General features: G+C 37.6%; 1 protein-coding gene across 3 annotated transcripts in view; it reads right to left on the bottom strand.

Annotated features, from left to right (window-relative positions):
- Cntn3 (contactin 3) overlaps window positions 1-24,959 on the bottom strand; it is a 361,039-nt gene that overhangs the window by 258,109 nt on the left and 77,971 nt on the right. For all 3 annotated transcript variants that reach the window (XM_021164805.3, XM_029478975.2, XM_029478972.2), the window contains exon 2: window positions 5,416-5,550. In XM_021164805.3, coding sequence (XP_021020464.1) covers window positions 5,416-5,470 — 55 coding nt within the window. In that variant the 5' untranslated portion in view covers window positions 5,471-5,550. The remainder of the gene's footprint in view (window positions 1-5,415; window positions 5,551-24,959) is intronic.

The raw sequence follows: 24,959 nt of genomic DNA, 5'->3' as shown, positions 1-24,959 counted from the left end.
GCATCAGTTCTACCTTCCCTTTGCCTGAGGACACACTTGCAATATACAAGTGATTGCTGAAGATCAACAGTGGCTCATAGGAATGTAAGCATACACGTGTTTCTATGTGCGTATGCATGTGCGTGTGCATGTGCGTGTGCATGTGAGTATGCATATATCTATACTCCATTATTCAGGAGTTAACACTTAACTACTGCACTCTTAATGGGAGCCCCCATCCATTTAGCTCTTCTAATACAATCCAATTCATGGGAAAGCATAATAAGTGTGGGGACATTTTAAAACACTTTTATGTGATGAGTACTTTAAGACAGCTTAACACTTAGGTAATAGAAATTGAATCAGTTTAAATGAGCACTTTATTTCCAAGAGTTAGTGGGCTAATTATAGGATACCATTGAGAAACTAGCCATTTTAAGAGCTAAACAAAAAATGTGGGTCTTATTTAAGTTATGTTTGTTGAACTCTAATTACACTTCCAAAGCATTTTTTTAAGTTGATTTAGTCTTTTCTTACTCCACATCAAACACAGAAAACGCCAACATGTGCAGTCAGTGGCAACTGTTAAAGGAAGAAAGTGTGTCAACCAGGTTTCCACATCTTTTACTGGTGCTCACAGGCATACTTTGCTGGTCTGTCAAGATTTTAATGAAATAAATGAAAAACAATTCTAAAGGTCAGTTGGTGCAGCCGTGAGAATGATCTGAAGTAAGTAAAAACATGAGTGTGTCAGGATATATAAACAGGAATCAGTGACATCTCCATTTTACCAGTATCAGTGCTATCAAGCTCTTTATTCACAAGATAGGACAGAAGAGATGAAAGCCATCTCTATTTTTTGTTTGTTTGTTTGTTTGTTTGTTTTTTCCAGACAGGGTTTCTCTGTGTAGCCCTGGCTGTCCTGGAACTCACTTTGTAGACCAGGCTGGCCTTGAACTCAGAAATCCACCTGCCTCTGCCTCCCGAGTGCTAGGATTAAAGGCATGAGCCATCACGCCTGGCCAGCCATCTCTACTTTAAGAAACAAGTTCCTTGAACTATGATATCTAATACCTGTTGGGTTTCTGACCGAGGACAAAGAGCTGAGGTGCATATTTCACATACAAAAGGAGAATTGCCTTCCAGATCTCACACCCTTCGGTCCCCACGTAGCACATATCACTCTTAACCCTGGATTTTCCAGCTCAAGGGCAAGAGTTTCCCCACACCAGAAGTTCTTACCTATATAATCCAAATATTTTGTTCCCCTCTTTTTGCCCATCTGTGCATTTTCTCTCTCCTTGCCTGTGCATGCTTTCTCTTTCTCTTTCTCCTCCCCTTTGTCTCCCTCTGCCTGGTGACTTCCCCGGTCTCTTTCCTTGGAATTAGTGAACCCAACCATGAGTAGTGACTTCCCAATAAACCTGCCTTTATATACTTTAATTAGGCTTGAATTGACTCATTTCATCAGTGGAGAATAACTTATCAACATTAAAAAAAGTAAAAGGAAAAGAAACAGTTATAAATCACCTTGAGTTATCTGTAGTCCAGTAAATAACTCTAATCATTTTCTAGGTGGTGAAAAGCATGGTGTAAACCAATTGAGGAAGAAATTGAAAATTTTATTTTACTCGCAAATCATAATGAACTTAACAGTCATCAAAGATCTAGCTATTAGAATTAAAAGACTAATGTTTAGGTATTTGAGAAGTAGAAAAGCAGTTTATTTGACATCTTATTGATTATTAGTCAATGACCTTTATTCCACAAAGAAATGATTCAGAAAGTAAAGCCATCCTTTGATTTCAGAAATAAATAGAAGTCTATGTTAACCGCAGTGACCAGAAAAGTCATTTAAACTAAAGTCTGGAAACTATTTCACTTCCTTCATCTAGTTAAAAAAAAAATAGAGCCATTCCCACCACACCCTGGACCCAGTTAACATGCTTCTACTCCGTAATATAAATTGTATTAATTTTTGTGGCATTGGTTTTCTAATACACCTATCGATGTGTTTTCCTTTTCTGATTTTAAAGAATTCCCAGAATGAAAATGCTCTGTTTTCTTCCTCTGGTTTTCCTAAATCTGTCTTCAACTTTTACAAAGTCTAGTACTATATGGCAAAGTTGTCTAAACAAATGAAAGAAGAAGAAGAAGGAGGAGGAGGAGGAGGAGGAGAAGGAGGAGGAGAAGGAGAAAGAAGGAGAAAGAAGGAGAAGAAGAAGGAGAAGAAGAAGGAAAGACACAAGAAAAGAATACATAAAAAAAATTTCCTGGGGGGTTGGGGGTGGTAACCCACGAACTACACAGCACTGGTTGTATATCCTGACTGTATTCTTTACTAAAAGTGAATTGTTTTTATCAATATAAAAATGTGCGGCATAATCCTTCTCTTAATTTGGGTTTATATTGCTGGGAAGAGACACCATGATCATAACAACTCTATAAACAAAAACATTTAACTGGGGCTGGCTTATAATTCCAAAGGCTAAATCCATTATTAGGAAACATAGTAGCATGCTGGCAGATATGGTGCTGGAGAAGGAATTGAGAGATCAACATCCAGACCAGCAGGCAGCAGGAAGACTTCCACACTAGGACTAGCCTGACAAAAGCCTGTCTCCACAGAGATACACTTCCTTCTACCATGCCACACCTACGCCAAGAAAGCCACACCTTCCAATAGTGTCACCTTCCATGGGCCTAGCAGTCCAACACCTGAGTCTATGAGCCCCATTTCTACTCAATCACTGTCTCTCAATCATAAATCTATTTCAAATCATGCAAAGTAGCCAAATATTTATCAATAGATTATCATACTCAAAAAACAACCTTCTAATTTTAATAATATAAAAAGAACACTGATAATTAACAGATAAACAGTAACCCACTTTCAACATTTTTTTGGATTATGTAAGAATCTGACAAATAATTCTCTGTAGTATAATTATGAAGACGACAAACTATCTAATTAATATATTACATAGAATACATTACACAAAATATAATTCAGTTCTTCCTTGAACATTTTTACTGCTGTTAAATAGCATTTCTATAAATTCAAGTTGAGATTTAACTTTCTTACAGATACTTTCACATTTAGGTATAATGTACCTTGCTTTTTCTGTAAACTGCTATAAATGTGTAAAAGATGCAGAAACAAAAATGCAGACACACACATAATGCAATTTTCCTGTGCACCAGAATCTCATTTTAAACTTCTGAAAAACAGTCCCATTTTTCTTAACTATACAGCACTGTTATTTTCTCAGGACATCTTTTTTTTTTTTTTTTAAACCACTTCAAAGATTTCTAGTTGGTTTCTAGAAAAGTCACCACCCTGAAAGATATGCCTCCTGACATGAGCTGTCATTTTGATCTTTCTACAAAAACAAGAAAATAGAAAACTATGTAAAACAATTAGAGACAGAAAAAATATTTTATTTTGTCTGACTGTGTTATCTTTGTCCAAAGCCCACTTAACAGATCGGAAATTGGGATACAATTACCACCTTTTCCTTCGGTATTAGGATCCATCTTAGGAATATAATTAAGTAACTGAATTAAAAACTTATAAAAACTACAGTGGGGAATACTCCATTTATAAAGTTTAAACCACTAATCTAATATTGATCATAATTTTTTATACTTTATTATATAAATATATGAAAAATGGAATTTTAATACAAGAGCCCACACATCTACTCTTACATATATGTATGTAAATCCTGTGGGTTTTTTTACTGAACATTCCGATATGCCTCATTCATTCAAACTGCAAATATGCTACTTTTACGAAGCACATTTTTCCATAAAGAAAAGGATCTTCTAAATCCTAGGATATGAGCACTGATTTCTTTTTATGATAAGAAATGATTTTTATAATAGTCTACTTTCAAATGGGTCAGAGAATGTAAATGAACAGAGGAATAAAGGGGGGGGATAATACTATACACATGCACATATACAAATCAAACATGTCCAAATGGTACAATACTCAAATAAACGGATGAAACGATCCTATTCATCATATTAATATATGTATTATAATTCCAATCAAAACTGAAAGAAAAAATAGAAAACTACAGCTTAACATGTTGTATTACATATTATATTTCATTTAAAAATTATTTTCTTAGGCTGGGTGGTGGCAGTGCACACCTTTAATCCCAGTACTTGGGAGGCAGAGGCAGGCGGATTTCTGAGTTCCAGGCCAGCCTGGTCTACAAAGTGAGTTCCAGGACAGCCAGGGCTACACAGAGAAACCCTGTATCGAAAATAAAAATTATTTTCTTACCCACTCCCCAAAAATGTGCCAGTAAAATTAACATAATATAGTATCAAAAGAATTAAAAATATATTTAGGGTATAAATATGATTTTATTTTGCCTTCCCATTCATGAAAAAAAGCCAAAACTGTAGCAAAATATCCCAAATGCACATTATAAGAAAATTTTCAAAGAAAATATCATCATATTTTAAACAGTATATTTCATCTCAGATGACTCTATTCCTAGACATCTAACTAGGGGTAATCATGGCATGCTGAGAGCAGGAGAGGTAGTTCTCCCCAGTTCTATGCCCCTAATTGGCCATCCCATACTAAGTGGTATGTATAAGAAACATCACTAAATGGATTTGGAAGATAGTATTTTGGGTTATGTATTATATAATATATATTCATGAGTATATATATATATATATATATATATATATATATATATAATATTTGAAAAAGGGAGGTTATAGATTTGGGAGGAGATGTGCTATGTAACATGGAGGACTTAGAAGAAGGAATGAGGAAGAGGAATGATATAATTATATTTCAATTCTAATTATAATTTTATTATATATTTAATTATGACAAAATTTCATTATGAACTATATAATTACATAATTTCATCCATTTCCCTTGCTCCCTTGCAAGGGTTCCCTTGCAACCCTTCTCTTGGACTACTAAGTATATAAATACATGCTAATAAATATATAAACACAAAATATAATAAAAATAAAATGTGAATTTCTCAAGTTAAGTTGTCACACTAGGAAAACTTATTAAATTCAGCAATATAATTTTAATATCAGGTGTTCTTACAGTTTCTATGGGAATATATTGACTTGTATAAATTAGATAGAAGAATCATGAGAATCTAATTTTGAGAATTAAGAATGGGAATCTTCTTTCTGAGAAAAATGATCTGTTTGTCTTTGACCCTGTTGTAATTTTACCTTACCCTTTTAAAAGGATTTGAGAATACTCAGGCATAGATGTGTATGCCTGTAACCCAAGTATGGGAGAGGAAGGCAGGAGGATCACAATCAAATAGTGAGAATGCAGTCCATCTAGGCTACATAAAAACCTGTGTTAAAAACAAAAGCAAAGTATTTAAGCACAAAACTCAAGAATAGTTCAAATAAAATATAGCTTATTGTTACCTGCCAGGCAGCCAATGAATGAAAGCAGGATCAACTGTTTCCATGACAACATCATCTTTAATTGGCAAAAGCAAGAGTGACTCTTGTCTGGTCTCTGATGAATAGAATGATTTGTCTTCAAGTAAATCCTTTAATCTGCAAAATATATGTAAAAAACTCAGACTTAAAAACCAGTTCTTTTAAAGAGAGATTTTCTTCTTTTCTTTAAACTCTGTATCATTCACAGAAATTTACATCCTCAGATTAAAACAAATCATTTTGTTGTTGTTGTTATTGAAAACAGAAAATACTTGAAATGCAGACACTGAAACAGTGTGTGCAACTGATGGGAAGATGCAAGCAGCTTATATAATTTAAAAATTCAGCAGTGCTAAAATATTAACTATTAACACATTAAATTTTAAAACTTTTGCTAGATAATTGCAACAACTAAAATATTAACTTGAATTCAAATTTCTCTCATTTTATCTACTGGTAACAGTTTTGTAAAACTAAAGGAGTTTTAAAAAGCAGATACCTTGAAGCAAAGATTATCTAAATATCCAAATCCATGACCAGGCAAACAAATAAATACAAAGTATTGTCAACATCTATTTTAAGGCATGTTTTTGTTGTCTGAAACATGTCAGAAAGGTCTCCATTATGTATATGAATATATGTTCCTTTGTACAAGGTTCCTGTGTACTGTGGTCCTCAACAATTGCTTCCTGAGGTACACTACACATAATCAGAGATTGTGTTCCAGACTATAAATGTCTAGGCTTGCAGGGTATACTTACTGCATTAAACCAGACTTTCCTATATGTCCACTGATGTGTCCTTCTATAGTGAGTGTTCTGGGGTGAGTCATAAGAGATGTAATTACACACAGAATCCAGGAATTATGGACACTAATCTTGTGTATAGCTGGGAATTTCCTCAAGTAGAAATGTAACTGAGACTAGCTCTTCTCACAACTACTTTGAAAAACTAGACAATCATGAACCATTCTCACTACCTACCCAGTATTATTAATTACAGATGTCTTTGTTTTAGATTTCTCTTGATGCAAACATTGAAAAATAAACTAAAGAGCAAGTTCTTTACTTGAAAGATAAAAGAAGAAACCATTCAGAGATAATGAAGAGAATCAGGAAGAAAGGGCATAGTAGGAAGCTTCCTACTACACTAAGAGCAACTGCAGTTTTATGCGTCTGAAGAAACCATGAGGTTCAGCCTGGGACAGATGGACATTTTTGACTGAAAAACACCTAAAAATTTTGCCTACTAAAGGACAAAGGGTTGAAAGTTCTTGTATATGTATTCTCTCTGTGGTCATATGAGAATGGCTCCTAAGACTTTAGTAACTTGGTACTTTTTACCTCTTAAAGGTACAGTCTCGGCTGGGCGTGGTGGCGCATGCCTTTAATCCCAGCACTCTGGGAGGCAGAGGCAGGCGGATTTCTGAGTTCGAGGCCAGCCTGGGCTACAGAGTGAGTTCCAGGACAGCCATGACTACACAGAGTAACCCTGTCTCAAAAAAAAAAAAAAAAGGTACAGTCTCTTCATATCCCAGTACAGAATGCTCAGAAGAATAAATCAGAACCTACTATATGACACAGCTATACCACTCATTTGTCATAAACTATAAGCACTAAATGCTCTAATCCACTGGTACTTTCTCAGCCATGTTCATTGCCTTTCTGTTCACAATTCTAGGAAACAGAAATAATCTAAATATCCTTCAACCAATGGGCAATGAATGTGGTAGACATACACAGTGGAATTCTATTCAACTGTAAAGAACTATAAAATTAAGAAATGTGTGGGTAAATTATGGAATTAGAAAATATTATACTGAGTGAGATAATCTGAACCAAGAAAGACAAATATTACATATATTCTCCTATTTGAGGGTCCTAGGTCCAAGTTTTTAGGTGTAAATATATACTCTCAAGTAACTACAGAAACTAGAAAAGTCCCTGGGGACTTTGGTGCAGGGTGGAGCTGTAGAGAAAGAAATAGTAGGACATAAGTGAGACTATGTGAGAAGTAGGAAAAACGACAGATGGGACTTTATCTTCCAAGAGGGAAGAAAGGGAAACATTAAGGAAGAAGGAGGGAAGAGGTCTAAAGAATGACAAAAATTATAAAAACAGCTATAGGGAAATATTTTCTTTTATGTTTATTTAAAACCATATAAAATATAAGTGTATATATACACGCATTTTTGGGATGAAGTTAACATCCCACTGCTACAGACACCACAGGCTTAGGAAACAGGACTTCAGGGAAACAACTTGGAGCTGACTTGGGCATCTTCACCCTGAGGACTGCCTCTTATATATAGGAAGTATATCCAACTTGCCAAGGGAAACAACCAACCTGTATTCCTACTGTGTTGATTTTCATAAAAATGTACCCCATGGGCTTAAATGTTTGACCACTTTGTCGTCAGTTGGTGGACTAGATTGGGAAGGATTAGGAGGTTTGGCCTTGTAAGGAACATGACATGTGAAACAGGCTTTGTGCTCTTTCTGCTTCCTGACTGATGGATGTGATCTCAGCTGATACTCCTATCTGTTTCCACATTGTCTGCCATTATGGACTATAACCGTCTGAAACCATAGACAAATCAAATGTTTTCTTCCAGAAGTTGCCTTAGTCATGGTGTTTGATAAGAGAAATAGAAAAGTAACACCAACCCAGGTGTAAAGCCTGTGAATCCCAGCAATGACTGGCCTGGCAAGATGCCCATAACGGTACAAGAGTAACACTTAATCCTGGATGTAACAACTGCTGTCTATTCCTACTTTAGTTTCACCCAGTAGGAGAGAATGCACTCTTGGCACTGCAAATCTAGTAGACTACTCATAGCTAGAGAGGTTACAGACCTAGCAAAGAGAACCTTCCAAAGCCATTTTCCTAAGCCAATATCATTTCTAACCCACAGATAAGTGTAGCTCTCATTCCTCTACAAGGAAGCTGCTTTGCAAAGGATGAAAATTATTACAAAGATTCCCAAACTGTTTAAAATTCAGAGGAGTTAATGTGGTGTGCCCAACTCCTACTAATAGATCTTCCCAAGGCTTAGGGGAAAAAAAGCACAGAAGCAGGGGGAACAAAATGATTGTAAGAGTCAGAAAATCAGGACATACACTCCTACCTAGTATCTTCTATATGTGACATGGAAGCATCACCCATGAAATCTCTAAAATAGGATAAATAAAATAAAATAAGATTATGATCAGAATGATGGCTATTAGCAGCTTGTTTCATGCATAGTGTATTCAGACACTGATTACTCTGTTCCAAGATCTAGTTACAGTTCAGACACAGGCAAAGTCATGATTATTGAAGAATCTCCTGTATCAATGTGGTGCAAAGAATAGTCCCTAAATATTTCTAATTGGTTAATAAAAGACTAAACAGCCAATGAGTGGGCAGAGAGGAATGAAAGAGTGGATGGATTTCTGGTCCCAGCCAGGAAAGTGAGGGGGGAATCTCATGAGGAAAGGGAGGGTCCAGGAGAAAAGGGGCCATGAGATGTATGAAAAAGATGGTTGCCATGAGATTGGGCGTGAGGAATTGGCAAGGAAGTTCTCTCTGAGGACAGACAACCTCAGCATACCAATCCAAAGACAGACTAAATATAAATATCTCAGGTTGTGTGGCTGGTACAAAGCTAGGACAGCATAGAGAGTTAGAAATATCTGCTCAGTTATTGTGCTTAAAGCTTGTTGAATAAATCGATAAGTCTCCAACTCAATCATTGGGGATCTAGCCAGGTTAGAAAGAACTGTCAGTTTTAAATTTCATATAGATGATATCATCTGTAGACAGTTGATATTCCATAGTCACATCCCTAGATGAGAAAATACAGATGTTCAATGGCTACTGTGAAAGGGATAATTGATCTCCTAGAACAAAACCACACACAGGTAGTCCAATCCCAAGACCTTACCCCTGGATATGTGTGCACATGAGCAAACCAAATGGCTTTAGTACTTTATATATACATGTGTGGCTTATAGATACATATATGCAGTAATGGTGATGAGAAAAGAGATTCAGAATTTGAAAGGTTTACAGGAGAGGTTGGAGAGAGCCCAAAGAGCTCAGAATACCCACAATACAACTCACAGACCATATGGAGCTTAATAAGGAGAAAGACAAAAGTATGTGTGTTTCAATCCTACCTAGAAAGGGGAACAGAATAATCAGGGGAGGTAGAGGGAGGGAGGGAGGGACCTGGAAGGGAAAGGGGAGGGGGAGAGAAAAAAAAGGAGGGGCAGGATCAGGTATTGGAAGAGACAGAGGGAAGTCCAGAGGTCCAGGAGAATTAATAGAAATGTGTAGCAGTGAGGGATAGGGAATCAGGGGAACCATTAGAAAGTCCCAGACACCAGGGAAGTGAGAGACTCCCAGGACCCAGTAGGGATAACATTAGTCAAAATACCCAACAAAGCAGGGATAGAACCTGAAGAGAACACCTCCAGTAGATAGGCATGGCTGGCAGTTGAGGGAAGGGACCACCCACCCATCTCAAAATTTTAACCTGGAATTGTTCTTTTCTAAAGGAAACACAGATTCAAAAAAAAAAAAAAAAAAATGTAGCAGAGACTGAAGGAAAGGCCATCCAGAGACCTCCCCAATTTGTATAGCTGTCCTCTGAGAGACTCCAGCAACACTCGACTAAGACAAATGCAAATACTCACAGCCAACCATTGGACTGATTTCAGTGACTGATTTCAGCCAACCATTGGACTGATTTCAGTGACCTCATTGGAAAAGTTAGGGGAAGGACTGAAGGACCTGAAGGGGATTGCAACTCCATAGGAAGAACAACAATAACAGATTTCTCAGAGCTCCCAGGGACTAAAGTACCAACTAGAGTATACATGAGACTGTCCATGGCTCCCACTACATATGTAGCAGAGGATTGCCTTTTCTGGCATCTTGGGATGGGAGGCCCTTGGTCCTGTGGAGGCTTGTTGCCCCCGTCCGTGTAGGGAGATGCTACAAAGGCAGGAGTGGGTGACCGGGTGGAGGAGCACCCTTTTAGAGGCAAAGGGGAGGGGCATGGGATGGTTTCCAGAAAAGAAACCAGGAAGTGGGACAACATTTGAAATGTAAATAAATAAAATAATTAATAAAACATAAAAGCAATAACAATGAAGATACAGTGCTCATGTATGAGGTTCTCAAAATAATTACTAATATGAGAATAGAGCCATTTGAAAAGTCAGTGAAATTCTAACAAATTGTGGTATAATTAAATTTTAAACAAGCATTGAAATCATAAATATTATGAGTTGTATTTACCTTTGAAGATTAAAAGACATTTTTCTTCAATATGGCAATTTTAGTGTTTTTCACAAATTCATAGAAATTACAACTTTATATTTTACAAACTATAAGACTTATGAGAAAAGTGGAGTTAATACCTATATTCTGTTTTCATCTGATTCTGGAAGAGCCTTTTAAATGTAGTCGCTTTTCTTTAATTATCACTGTTAAAGTTTACCACTGACTTTATAAATAATTAAGGCAATTAATAAGAATCACGATTTGACTTTGCAAATTGCCAAGTATTGTCATGGAAAAAAGAGATACATTATAGCTCTTCCCAGTTTTGAAATCACACAGCTGAAATAAATACAAAAGAAGTTACTGAGGCAAGACAAGAACAAAAAAAAATGTCATCTGCTACTATAAGAATAATCTATTTTTCACAGGAATCTTTTAAAACAAAGGAAAAGACAAAACAAAACAAAACTAGATAGCCTTTAGAATTTTGGTAACAGACATTTGCATTGGGGGTAGCAAAGCTACTATATTTACAACGCATGCTCCATGGCAAGTCTTTAAATAGTCTCCAGATTTAATACATATTGACAAATGTAATCGTTAATGTCAGCTGAGCTAAAAAAAATGCTAGACCTTGGACTCAAAACAAAAATGCTCTAAATAGTTGTTCCTGGTGGAGCTAAAAGGAGAAGGAGACATTTGTGGCTTTTGTCATCCACTTTAGAAAACTGCAGCTAAGACTGTGAATCATGAAGTATTGATACATATTATTTCAAATGTATAAAGACAATTTTAACGTTGTCTTGGAAAACGCTCAGTGTTTAGCCTCTTTGGGGATGAGAACAGTGAGACTTATTTTCTACTACAGTAACAAATACTTCCCATCTTCAAGTGGAAATACTCAACAGCAATTCTGTGTAAAGGAATTATGTAACATCGACAACAAACATCACCTTCACACTCCCTCACACTCACAAATAGCCACCTTCCAATTTCCAGACTCAAACACCTTTGATATGCTTCTCCACATGCACACACACATGCACACATGCATAGACACACACACACACACCTTTGAGAAAGTTCGAGACATTTAGTATAGTAAAATATATAACCATTGATTTTTTTTAAAGACCAAGTCCTATGAGACTTAATTGCTCTGTGAATGCTTTGGAGTGTACATCAGTAGTCTTTCCTGTAACTTTACCACAAAATCATGGGTTCAACTACTCATGACTTCACTTTTTTTCATGAAATAAATAATAACAACAACAATAAAAGTCCAGCCAGTTTAGAAACAAAGAATACAGAATCTACTTTGCTTTCATTCATCATCATCATTATAATCATCATCATCCTTTCATTCCTTCATTTATAATATGCATATCATCCAGAAATACAGTTTAGCCCGTCTACATAGTAAGTCTGACTCCCCTATGCTGGAACTAAGCGGGTTGGTAAGATGTCATGTACAAAAACTCTGGACGACAAGTCCTAGGCCCCTCACAGCTTTCCGTATGATCCTGCAATTTTAAACCCAGAGTGTGCAGGTCTGGATGTGACATTTGACACCAGTAGTTCTGAGTTTACAGAAACACAGAGGATAACGACGGCAAACGAAAATGGAAGTCACCTCATGCTCTGGAGAACATCTCTGTCGAGTCAGCTTCCCTACTTTGACACTTTGTCATTCTCAGCACTAATGGTAGTTATTTTGAAAGTATGATATCTGTCATGAACTAGATAGTAATCTGCAAAAACTGTGAACAACAACTTTTTGTACACTGGCATTCTCATGTCAGCATCAGCCAAATATACATACATTCCTACTACTAGAGCAATGGCTCTCAACCATCCTAATGCTGTGACTCTTTAATGCAGTTCTTCATGTTGTAATGACCCCCAATCATAGTTTCTTCTCTTGCCACTTCATAACTGAAATTTTGCTACTATTATAAAACACAAAGTAATATTCAATCACTGTGAAAAGATCATTTGACCTTACAAAGGAGTTGCAGCCCACAGGTTGAATATCATTGTATGAGACAAAATGAACCTCAGCCAAATGTTTCCAGAATTCTTTTGTTGTTATTGTTACTAATATCAGTATTTAAAATTTTTGGATTCATTGTTTTCTTTAACCATCTTTAATCTATTTTTAACTTTATTTTTATTGGATATTTCATTTATTTAATTTCAAATGTTATCCCCTTTTCTGGTTTCCCCTCCATAAACCACTTATCGCATCCGAACTCCCCCTAATTCTATGAGGGTTTTCCCCCACCCACACACCCACTCCTGCCTCACCACCCTCACATTTCCCTACACTGGGGCATTGAGATTTCCCAGGACTAAAGGTCTCCTCTCCCATATTTAATCTATTTTTACTGTCCAGTCATTATCCTGCTCCTGACCTGTCCTCAGACAGTTCCTTATCCCATTTCTCCTCTCCTGTCACCAAGACGATGTCCTCATCACCCACACTGCCAGACCTTCACACTCTAACCATTCTCAGCCTTGAGGATCCAGAATTCTTTAAACTGGAGTAATTCGTTACATAGATATATATGTATGTATGTATTCATGGTAATTTCTGCATATTCAAAAATTTATTTCCATTTTCATTTAAAAATTAATATGAACTAATAAAGAAAAAAAGCAGACATTAATATAAATCTTATTAAATTGTAGTAAATCTGAATTAAGTCATTTATTCAAAGAAATTTTTATTTAAAAAATAGGAATATCCCTGAGAAGTCTAGCCTCAGTGAAGTTTTTAAATAGCTTAAACATTTGGTGAGGAATGCCATTGCTGGCATCCTGGTAATTTTTCATTTTCATTGTCTAGTAATGTGTATATAGATATATATATACACATATAAACACATACATTAGCATATGTCACTCTGTGTATACTCTGGTGAGTTTCTAAATTATAAACACAAAACATATTGCCTGGAAACTCTGAGTTGTCTTGTATTTATTTCAGAGCCTTTTCCACTTTGTTCTCAATTTAGCATCCTCCGCCCTGTCAAAAAAATCAATGTCAATGATACAACGTCAGGAAGGAAATTACAGACTATTTTTTTCAATAGGCTCCACTAGTTTCATTCAAGTGCAGGTTGAAGGAGAAGACACAGCTATTGAACCATGCCAACTCATGATCTGTTTCAAACTATGACCTGGTAAGATGGTGCCTCCTGTGTCCACTTGACAGTGTTTCTTCAACGTCTCAGTGCACTTGACTTTGCTTCAGTGCACTTGACCATTTCCAGGGCATGCTGACCGGACCACAGGCACAACTTATATTTGACATGTTACTGTGACCCTAATTACATATTTTCGAAAAGGCTTTGCTTTTTTTCAGCAAATTTACATTTCATTAAATAGTTAAAAGTTCCAAAGTGAACCTTCACCCTCCAAAACAACCACACTAACTTGTCTCTGAGGGAGCCAAACATAAGAGACTTTTGAGAATTTTTAGAAAAGGACCCATTTCTCTTGCAGAGAACATTGGCACAAATAGATATTTGAGGATTGTTAAATTCAATGATGGAAGAAAGATAAATGATGAATTTCATATTATGTTCTTTACATTCATTTCCCAAATAAACAGGAGTAGGATGTACCTTCAACTTTTCATAATTATAAATGTTGCCATTGAAGACTTGATGAAGTCCTGAGTGAATGTATTTTGTTGATGTGAGCATGGCCATATCAGGGATTCCAACACTTCAGACCAGACCGGTAGAAATGGCAAGGCTTTCCCCTGGTCAACTACAGATGTTGACAGTGTGTGAAAAGGATCAAGCACAGCTTTCTCTTCTGAGATAACTATAGACCAAATCCTCTAGAGAGAGCCCCTATCTATATTAGATAATGTGCTTGCTCCCTCAGCTGTATATAACTCTCCATTAGATTGCACAGCTCACTCAATTCCCAATATTCTGTACTTGTGTCTGTTTCCCAGTTGCCCAAATCAAGTTGATCTCAGAGCTGTTCAAGTCATGACGTTTTGCTTCCTACTCCCTTTTTCAATGAGGATGTGATCCAGACTTCATTTGACAGTGATGAGGAATAATATACCGTTTCCTACGTCTGCACAATACTTTCTGATGTCTAGTCCTTACTTAGAATATTAAAAAACCTTGATAAGGTAATATGATAGAAATGGTTTTCTACAAAGGCAGTTTGCACAGTGCCAGGAAGGAATTAAGAAATAATGTAATAACCAATAGCTTCTGTGGAGGTTTCTTTGCCAGGCATGGTTCTAATTGCTTTCATTGGCCTAATCCACTTCATCCTCATGACAGCCTGTAGGACTTATTCACACGATATCTTCATTTTTCAGAACAAGAAACAGGGGAATGGTTGGGTTAATAAACTTATCCAAGAGAGACAGAAATCAAAGAAGCTCTGAAATTATAACATTTTTTTTTCTGATAATAGGTGTCAAATGGAGAACTCAAACAGCAAGATCATTACACAATACTGGAGTATAATTTGATTCTCTTGTATGCGTGTTTACTATGTGAATTGGTACAAATGGTCATTGGAACTAGTCATATTAGTATCATTTCATCAGATTTTAGTTATATGTCAGAGATTTAGACTCATAATGTAAATGACTTGGGAACTTAATTTTTTATTAGATATTTTCTTTATTTATATTTCAAATGTTATCTCCTTTCCTAGTTTCCCCTCTGAAAATCCCCTATCCTATCCCACCTCTCCCTGCTCCTCAACCTATCCACTCCCACTTCCTGGTCCAGGCATTCCCCTATACTGGGGCATAGGACCTTCATAGGACAAAGGTCCTCTCCTGCCATTGATGACCAACTTGGCCATCCTCTGCTACATATGCATCTAGAGCCATGAGTCCCTCCGTGTGTTTTCTTTGATTGGTGGTTTAGTCCCAGGGAGATCTGGGGTTACTGGTTTAGTTCATATTTTTGTTCCTCCTAGGAGGCTGTAAAGTGCCCCTTCAGTTCCTTGGGTACTTTCTCTATCTCCTTCATTGGGGACCTCTATCAGATGTAGGGTTAGTAAAGATCTTTTCCCAATTTGTTAGTTCCTGTTTTGTCCTATTGACAGAGTCCTTTGCCTTACAGAAGTTTTGTAATTTTATGAGATCCCACATGTCAATTCTTGATCTTAGAGCATAAACTATTAGTGTTCTGTGCAGGAAATTTTCCCCGGTACACATGTGCTCAAGGTTCTTCCCCACTTTCTTTTCTGTTAGTTTCAGAATATCTGAAGATATTCTGTGAAGGTCCTTGATCCACTTGGAGCTGAGCTTTGTAGAAAGTCATAAGAATGAATCGATTTGCATTCTTCTGCATGCTAACTGCCAGTTGAACCAGCACCACTTGTTGAAAATGCTGTCTTTTTTCCACTGGATGGTTTCAAAGGCAAGTGACCATAGGTTTGTGGGTTCATTTCTGGGTCTTCAATTCTATTCCATTGATCTACCTGCCAGTCACTGTACCAATAACATGCAGTTTTTAAACACAGTTGCTCTGTAGTACAGCTTGAGGTTTGAGATGCTGAGGTCCCCAGAAGTTCTTTTATTGTTGACAATAGTTTTCACTATTTTTGGTTTCTGTTATTACAGATAAACTTGGAAATTGTTCTTTCTAACTCTATGAAGAATTGAGATGGAATTTTGATGGGGATTGCATTGAATCTGTAGATTGCTTTCGGCAAGATGGCCATCTTTATATATTAATCCTGCCAATCCATGAGCATGGGAGATCTTTCCATCTTCTGAGGTCTTCTTCGATTTATTTCTTCATAGACTTGAAGTTCTTGTCATACATATCTTTCACTTGTTTGGTTAGAATCATAACAGTATACTGTAAATTGTTTGTGACTATTGTGGAGGGTGTGGTTTCCCTAATTTCTTTCTCAGCCTGTTTATCCTTTTAGTATAGGAAGGCTACTGATTTATTTGAGTTAATTTTATATCCAACCACTTTGCTGAAGTTGTTTATCAGCTGTAGGAGCTCTCTGGTGGAGTTTTAAGGGTCACTTAAGTATACTATCATATCATCAGAAAATAATGATACTTTGACTTCTTTGTTTCAAAACTGTATCCCTTTTACTTCCATTTGTTGTCTAATTGCTCTAGCTAGAACTTCAAGTACTATATTGAATAGATAAGGAGAGAGAGGGCTGCATTGTCTGTCCCTGATTTTAATGGGGTTGCTTCAGGTTTCTCTCCATTTAGTTTGATGCTGCCTACTGGTTTGCTGTATATTGCTTTTACTATGTTTAGCTATGGGCCTTCAATTCCTGATATTTCCAAGACTTTTAACATGAAGGGATGTTGAATTTTGTCAAATGTTTTTTCAGTATCTAATGAAATGATCATGACTTCTTTTTTCTTTAGTTTGTTTATGTAGTGGATTACACTGATGAGTTTCCATATATTGAACCATTCCTGAATCCCTGAGATGAAGACAACTTGATTGTGTTGAATGATCCTTTTGATATGTTCTTGGATTCAGTTTGTGAGAACTTTACTGAGTATTTTTGCATTGATATTTATAAGGGAAATTGGTCTGAAGTTCTCTTCTTTGTTGGGTCTTCATAAGGTTTTGGTATCAGCTGTGATACCACATAACTGTGGCTTCATAGAATGAATTGGTTAGTGTTCTTTCTGTTTCTATTTTGTGGAGTCGTTTGAAGAATATTGGCATTACATCTTCTTTGAAGGTCTGATAAAACTCTGCACTAAACCCATCTGGTCCTTGGCTTTTTTTTGGTTGGGAGACTATTAATGACTGCTGCTATTTCTTAGGGGTTAGAGGAATGTTTAGATAGTTTCTCTGATCCTGATTTAACTTTAGTATTTGGTATCTGTCTAGAAAATTTTCCATTTCATCCAGATTTTCCTGTTGTGTTGAGTATAGACTATTGTAGTAGAATCCGATGATTTTTTGAAATTCCTCAGTTTCTGTTGTTATATCTCCCTTTCCATTTCTGATTTTGTTAATTTAGATACTGTCTCTGTTGGCCACTTAATTTTAAGCACTGAACAACAACCTATCATCTCTATACTAGCGGTGAGTTTAAAATCATGCTACAACCATATTTTAGACTCAAATAAACTTCTCACAGCACTACCAAGTAACAAACATTAGTAGGAATACCGCATGTTTTAAATATATTACCATTATGTATCAAAATGAAATATACATATTTAAATATACACAAGATATTCCTGGAAGGATATATAAATCTTAGTAAAGGAAAATTTCCTTAAGGAAAGCAGTGTACTTAGGAAAAATGACCATTTTGATATTTTTATTGAAAGTATGTATATAAGATAAACATTATCAGAAGTATATTGATTGAGGCTGCAATTGTTTCGTTCGGGACCAAGAAAGAGATAAAAAGAGGAATATCATAGGAAGAACTGAAAAGGGTATAGAAAAACAAACTTCCCTCAGTTTATATTCCATGGCTTTTGTTTCTCTAGTGTAGAGTTACAGAGAGGAAATGTTGTAGAGATAATCTCCTCTTCTATATGGAAGCATCATCTGTCATAAAATGGTACTGGTTTATTGGCTTACGCAGGAAATAGGAAGGTGGAAATTCCAGTACAGAGAGAGGAGCTCTGGGAACAGAGTCAGGGACAAAAAGGATTCACTCCAGACACAGAAAAAGATGGGTCATGCGAAACTGAGGATCAGGTAATCAGTCAAATGGCATGACTTAGAATAAAATAAACAGGGAATTAAGATATGAGCTAGTTGGCAAACAGAGCCAAAGCTATTGGCCTAAGCATTTATTGATATATAAGAAGTCTCTGAATTATTATTACAGGGAACTAATCCACAGGTGGAAAAGCAAGATGGTAAAATTACAAAATGTTTCTGAAATGGAGGGAGAACACAGATGCACTGGGATCAGTGGCTTCTGAGATCATTCCTAAAGGAGGGCTGTAAGAGACAAGAAAGAATATAAGAACACAGACTTAAGAGGGTGGCAAAACTGGTACAGAAGGCAATTCACACCAGGAAAAGAAAACAACAACAAAAACAAAAACAAAACAAAGCAGCTGATGGAAGGGCCAGAACATAGACGGTGAATAAGAAGCATGATGAAATCTAGAGTATAAGACATGAGCAGATGAATAGAACATGTGAGGAACACTGTAGGTGCGCCAGTGCCTAACACTTGCAGATTATATCACTGGAACAAAGGTGACAGAGTTCTATAAGAAAGCAATAAAGATCATCCAAAGAATTAGAATCACCAGACTCAAGGTGGAACTGGGGAGAAGGTCAATGGGCAGGAAGATTCTCCAGGGGTAGAGTACTTGCCTAGCATGCAGAATGCTATGGGTTACAGCTCCAGCACAACACACACACACACACACACACACACACACACACACTCATACATAACACTCTTATCCTAAAATGTAAAGTGAAACGATATACTACTGTTCAGTGGTTAAGAGAAGAAACAGACAGTGAAATCGAGACATTTCCAGATATCCTGGTTACTGTCTTTCCAGAGGACTGCCAGGCTAGTCTCTGGTTACTTATGTATCTCCAAGGGGTAGTGTGGGTCACAGAAATGTAAATACCTGGCCAGGGTAGGCAGTCAGCATGCACTGCATCCTGTGGCTGCATTTTATGCTCAACGTTAAATTTAGAAGCTGTAGTGTGATTCCATGGAGTCACTCTACTTGGAAGAGTTGAAAACACCAGTAGCTCCACTTCCCATTATTTCTCTCCACAGCCTCTGCTGCCTGGGTGGCCAGCTCAGACTAAATGCTCTCTAAGCACTCTCACACATTAACAACACTAGTAATTCAATATGGCTGGGATACAGCACTTAAGAGAACCTCTCAGCCCTCACTTATCCAAAGGACAGAGCAGAGACAGTTGGTTCAGAATAGATGACAGTAATAAATGCAAAGCATTAAATGAGTTCAGGGCAGGTACTCTGGGTTCTCTGTAAACATTAACATAGCATATCTGGAATACAGTACAGCCAGCCTTTATGTTATATGTTTTAGTTTCAGGAATTTAATCTAATTCATATCCATAAAAATGGACAACTTTTAGCTGCTCATTGGTTAGAAGATAATGAATTTTATAATAAAATAAATGGTATAAAATATTGTATAATTGTTTTAAAAATCAAAGTTTTTTTTTCATTTTTTGTTAACATAAAATAAGAATATAGACAAATGTATGGCTTAATGAATTTTTGTGAGGCAAACTCCTTGCAGGGGTTCCTTTTAATGGGTGTCCTCTGATCTGATCTCACATTCCCTGCAGAGAATAGCTTCTCTTACAAGGAGGTTCCAAGTTAGTGTTGTTTAAACTGAAAATTTTGGTAGCTCTGGATTATTCTTTAGGTAGACTTTTAGATGAAAAATTAAAGTAGGATATCAGCTATAATGAGATACTGAACTTGATAATGGTTAGTAATGCTTCCTCTATATATGTGAGCATTGATTCCTAAAATATTTAGTATCACTTACTGTAAGCATTCATCACAAATAATTTTCAAAATGTCTAAGAAAAAATGGCATATGATTAAATGTGTTGTGCATATACATATACACATACATATATACCATTATATATGTATATACAAGGTTTACAAAAATTTAATGCCATTTTCCTCAAATATAATATCTATAAAATATTAATGGTAAGTTTTATGAAACTAGTTTATTGTAAGAATTAATAATGTGATTATATGTGATAACTCCCTGGTATTCAATAAAGATTCTTATTGCTCCAATTTCAAAACAAACAAACAAACAAAACCAAAGAACCTCAATGTAATTGGTACCTTGGCTTGGAATAAAGCCTTAAATGATGAATTAATGAAGCAGGGATCTCTAACTCACTTTAAAGGGTATAACTAAGGGCTCTGTACTACTTGCATCATAAAAAGGAGAGAGAAGAAAAAAAAAAACAAGAACAACACTACAACACTTGTGAAGCTTAGCTGTTTGGTTGCTTTTCTCTTCTTTTCTTTTATTTTTTTCTTTTCTTTTCTTTCTTTTCTCTTCTTTACTTTTTTCATTTTTTTTATCCAAGTTGCTTTATCACAGTGAATGGAGTGATTTTGACACCTTTGAGAAATGCTAATCATGGCTATGAATAGTTCTCTGCTTAGCATTCACACCTATTAGGGGCTGTATCTAGGTGTGTAAAACATTCACTCTATCAACATAGAAGTGTAAATCTAAATTGGGGCAAACTGTGATCTCAGCTTGAATTGATACCACAACCTCAATTCCAGCAGAAGGGAGAGAGAGGCAGTCACAGCCTCCACCTGCTTTCACATAAATACGAAACTATTCAGTTGAATGCACCAGACCAGAATGAGCATGAAATCTAAGGATGGCACACACACACACACACACACACACACACACACGCTCAGGCATATTTGACAGTCTGGTCCAGTTAGAAGACCATGCATGAGTGGTCTATGAGAGTTACCAGTTTCTAACTGATAGTAAATATTTAAAACCCCAACTTTTCAGTCAACCAAAGGATATCTCCCACTTACAGGAAGGCCATCTTGAAATCTCTAGCCACAAAGGACATTTCGTCTAAGACAATGAAAAGTGTAAGTGACCACCATTGCTGCTGCAAACACAATATTGCATAACACAGAGACAATGCAACATTTCTTAAAATGTCCTCCAAGAGAGGCAGAGGCGGGGAATAAAGCTCCACTTTTCAAAGGACAATATGTCCATTACACCAAATGCAATAAAATGCATTTGTGTTTTATTCAAAGAGATAGTTCTAATTCATCCACAATCATGAGCATTTAAGGAGCAAAACCATAACAAAATACCAGAGGTTGTAGCCCTCTTAGTGACTTTCCCAGCTGCCTCAGACCACAAGGAGCCTCTTCTCAGGAGGTCATCTTGCCAGAAATTTATTTTGTTTGCACATCACTCAGGAGATTATAACTATTGGCAGGGAAAGTTTGAGGATCTTATGGAAATTGAAAGTAAGAACTAATTGTCAAAATATTAATTTCATGTACCAATCGTCAGTGTTGGCCCACTGCCGCATGTCCTAATCCCCCCCGACTTGACAGAGAGAGATGGATATATGAATGAGTCACACACAGTAGCAGTTTGAGGTGAGGGCAAGGATTCAGAATCCTATGCTGTTCCTCTGCTTCTAGAATTCTCCTAGACACACACTGATGGCAGCTTTCCTTCTGGAAGTGGACTTAGTGATTTCAGTTTGTTCAGAAACAGGGTCACTGGTTCTGCTTCTCTGGACTCTCCTATACTAGGCCATTCTTAGCACATTCTTAGCCATATCTTAATTTGAAGGAAATGAACACGTTCCTTTCAATGTTCATTCACATTTCACAATACATAAAAGAAATGTAACTTCTCATAAATGCATGTTCTGATCTTGCCAATATCTGAAAAGGTGAGGCTAAGAAACTAGGCAGGCATCATTCTCTAAGCTAGTGATGGGGCAAAAGGCTGCCTGCCTTGTACAAAAAAAAGAAAATGAAAAAGAAAAAAAAAAGAAAAAGAAAAAAGAAAGAAAGAAATGGAAAAAAAGCTACTTCGTGATTTTAGACAACCGTTAACTTCCCACATCTTTTCTCTACATTGGAAACTGTTTAAATTTTTACAAACCAAAGGCTCAGTTTAAGAAAACCAGCCGAAAGACAAGGTCTTACCCACAAGGCTGGGATTTTGAGGCTTTTGTATGACCTTCTCTCAAGGGAAAACAGTGGAACACAGACACATGACCTAGTAAGACTCTTTGTGGACCCATCAAGCCAGTTCAGTTGATAGAACAGCATTTGCTATAAAAGCCTGAAAATATTCAAAGTCTGTACCTTGGAACCCGCATAAAGTGGAAGAAAAGACCTGAATCCAGAAATGTGTCTCCTAACCACCTTTATACATGTAGGTCCATCCCACCTCTATACATATATTTCCATCCTATCCCTCCTCAAACACATAGTAAGAATCATAAACAATGATAAAATGTAAAAATACAAAATATAAATTATCCTCAAAGATAAACTCTGCTCTTTCCACACTTTACCTGGTCATTTCCTCTGGCACACCCTGTATGCTCAAAAGCCTGTGATGACCCCAGCCCACAGAAGACACTCCAAACAATATGTGTTGAATTAATCAACATTAGGTTTCAGGCAGTAGTTACCATACTTGGCTCAACATTAGACCATCTGGGGAGCTATGCAGAAACACAGACCCCCTCAGTCCACTGAATCATAATTTCTAGGCACCAAGCCCAGAATTTGTATTATTAAAAAAAAAATCCTCAAGTAATTATACTGCAAAATCATACACACACCCAAGAACTGTGGGCTATGACATAATGAGCCTGGAAACTCTAGTCCTAGCTGTCAGTGACAAGACTCATGGGTGACATCTTATCATGTTTAAACCTGAGTTTCATTTTCCTTTTGCTTTGTGAATTTTTGCTCTGGGGACAGCTGGGGCTAAAGAAAATCAAGTTCAAGTTGCTACTCAAATGAGTTGATTCTAAATGTATACGTGGTGTCTGCATGCACCAGCTGAACAAACGCCAACAAAAAGTCTCAATGGGACACATGGTAAGAGAAACAAATCTCCCCAGAAATGTCAAAGAAAAGGTTTCCCTTAGGGATAAAGGTTCACAGGGGAGTGGTAAAAAGTGAAAAAGAAAAATGTCAGAATCTCCAAACAAGAAAGATGCAGAAGAAATTCTAAGATCCCAGAAGGTCAAGCCAAAGGCAAAGACAGGAAGATAAAGGTAATCTGGACAAATGGATGACCTATGACTCATTCAATATCCATCTTCACTCCATCTACAGTTCATAAGCTGCGAGAATTCTCTGAAATCAGCAAGACAGTCTGGCCACCGGAATGCAAGTTCGTTACAAAATAGAAATCCCTAAGCTGAGTGATTAGAGATGTAGAAAACGCAAAATCTTGTGATCCTGGAAGAAACAAGTCATGATTGAGACCCTCTAATGCCCAAATACAGCAGAGCTTCTCATATAAACTGGGAAAGGTGCTAGTTATTGGAAATGGCTTTGTGTATCCTATTTAGTAACTTTCTGGGAGACACTTAGACCAGCCTGGTAAGAATTTTTCTTCCTTTGGTTACATAACCTTCTCATTTTGTCCTTTGAAAGGAGAGTGAACAACCCTCTTCCGGTCAGAAAACCACCTGAGCAGCTGGGGCGCAGGGTCTGCTGACACTCGCCAACTGCCCACAACACCCGCCACAGGATCTTAAGACTTCTGGTGAGTGGAGCACAGCTTCTGCTCCAATCCAATTGCGCGGGACCTGAGACTGCATTAGTTAGGGAAGCAGAAACCGGCCTGAGTAGGGCCACAGGCCTCACCGGGCCGGATCAGCGCCAGGGTAGCGGGAGCGCAGGGTTGCCTGACACCCGCCAGCTACCCACGACCCCCGCCGCAGGATTTTGGGACTGCTGGTGAGTGGAACACAGCTTCTGCTCCAATCTAATTGCGCGGGACCTGAGACTGCATTAGTTAGGGAAGCAGAAACCGGCCTGAGTAGGGCCACAGGCCTCACCCGGCCGGATCAGCGCCAGGGTAGCAGGAGCGCAGGGTTGCCTGACACCCGCCAGCTACCCACGACCCCCGCCGCAGGATTTTGGGACTGCTGGTGAGTGGAACACAGCTTCTGCTCCAGTCCAATCACGCGGGGCCTGAGACTGCTCTGGTTGGGGAGAGAGAAATCCGGCCTACATAGGGCCACAACCCTCTTCCGGTCAGAAAAGCACCTGAGCAGCTGGGGCACAGGGTCTGCTGACACTCGCCAACTGCCCACAACACCCGCCACAGGATCTTAAGACTTCTGGTGAGTGGAGCACAGCTTCTGCTCCAATCCAATTGCGCGGGACCTGAGACTGCATTAGTTAGGGAAGCAGAAAAACGGCCTGAGTAGGACCACAGGCCTCTTCCGGCTGGACCAGCACCGGGGTACCGTCAGCTACCCAAGACCCCCGCCGCAGGATTTAGAGACTGCTGGTGAGTGGAACACAGCTTCTGCTCCAATCTTTAAATAGTGACAACGATAACAACTAACCCCAGAGATTACCAGATGGCGAAAGGTAAACGTAATAATCTTACTAACAGAAACCAAGACCACTCACCATCATCAGAACCCAGCACCCCCACTTCACCCAGTCCAGGGCACCCCAACACACCGGAAAAGCTAGACACGGATTTAAAAGCATATCTCCTG

Source organism: Mus caroli, unplaced genomic scaffold, assembly GCF_978045245.1.
Source record: "Mus caroli unplaced genomic scaffold, Mus_caroli_1 scaffold_7, whole genome shotgun sequence".
Classification (NCBI taxonomy): domain Eukaryota; kingdom Metazoa; phylum Chordata; class Mammalia; order Rodentia; family Muridae; genus Mus; species Mus caroli.
This window is presented reverse-complemented; position numbering and strand designations above follow the sequence as displayed.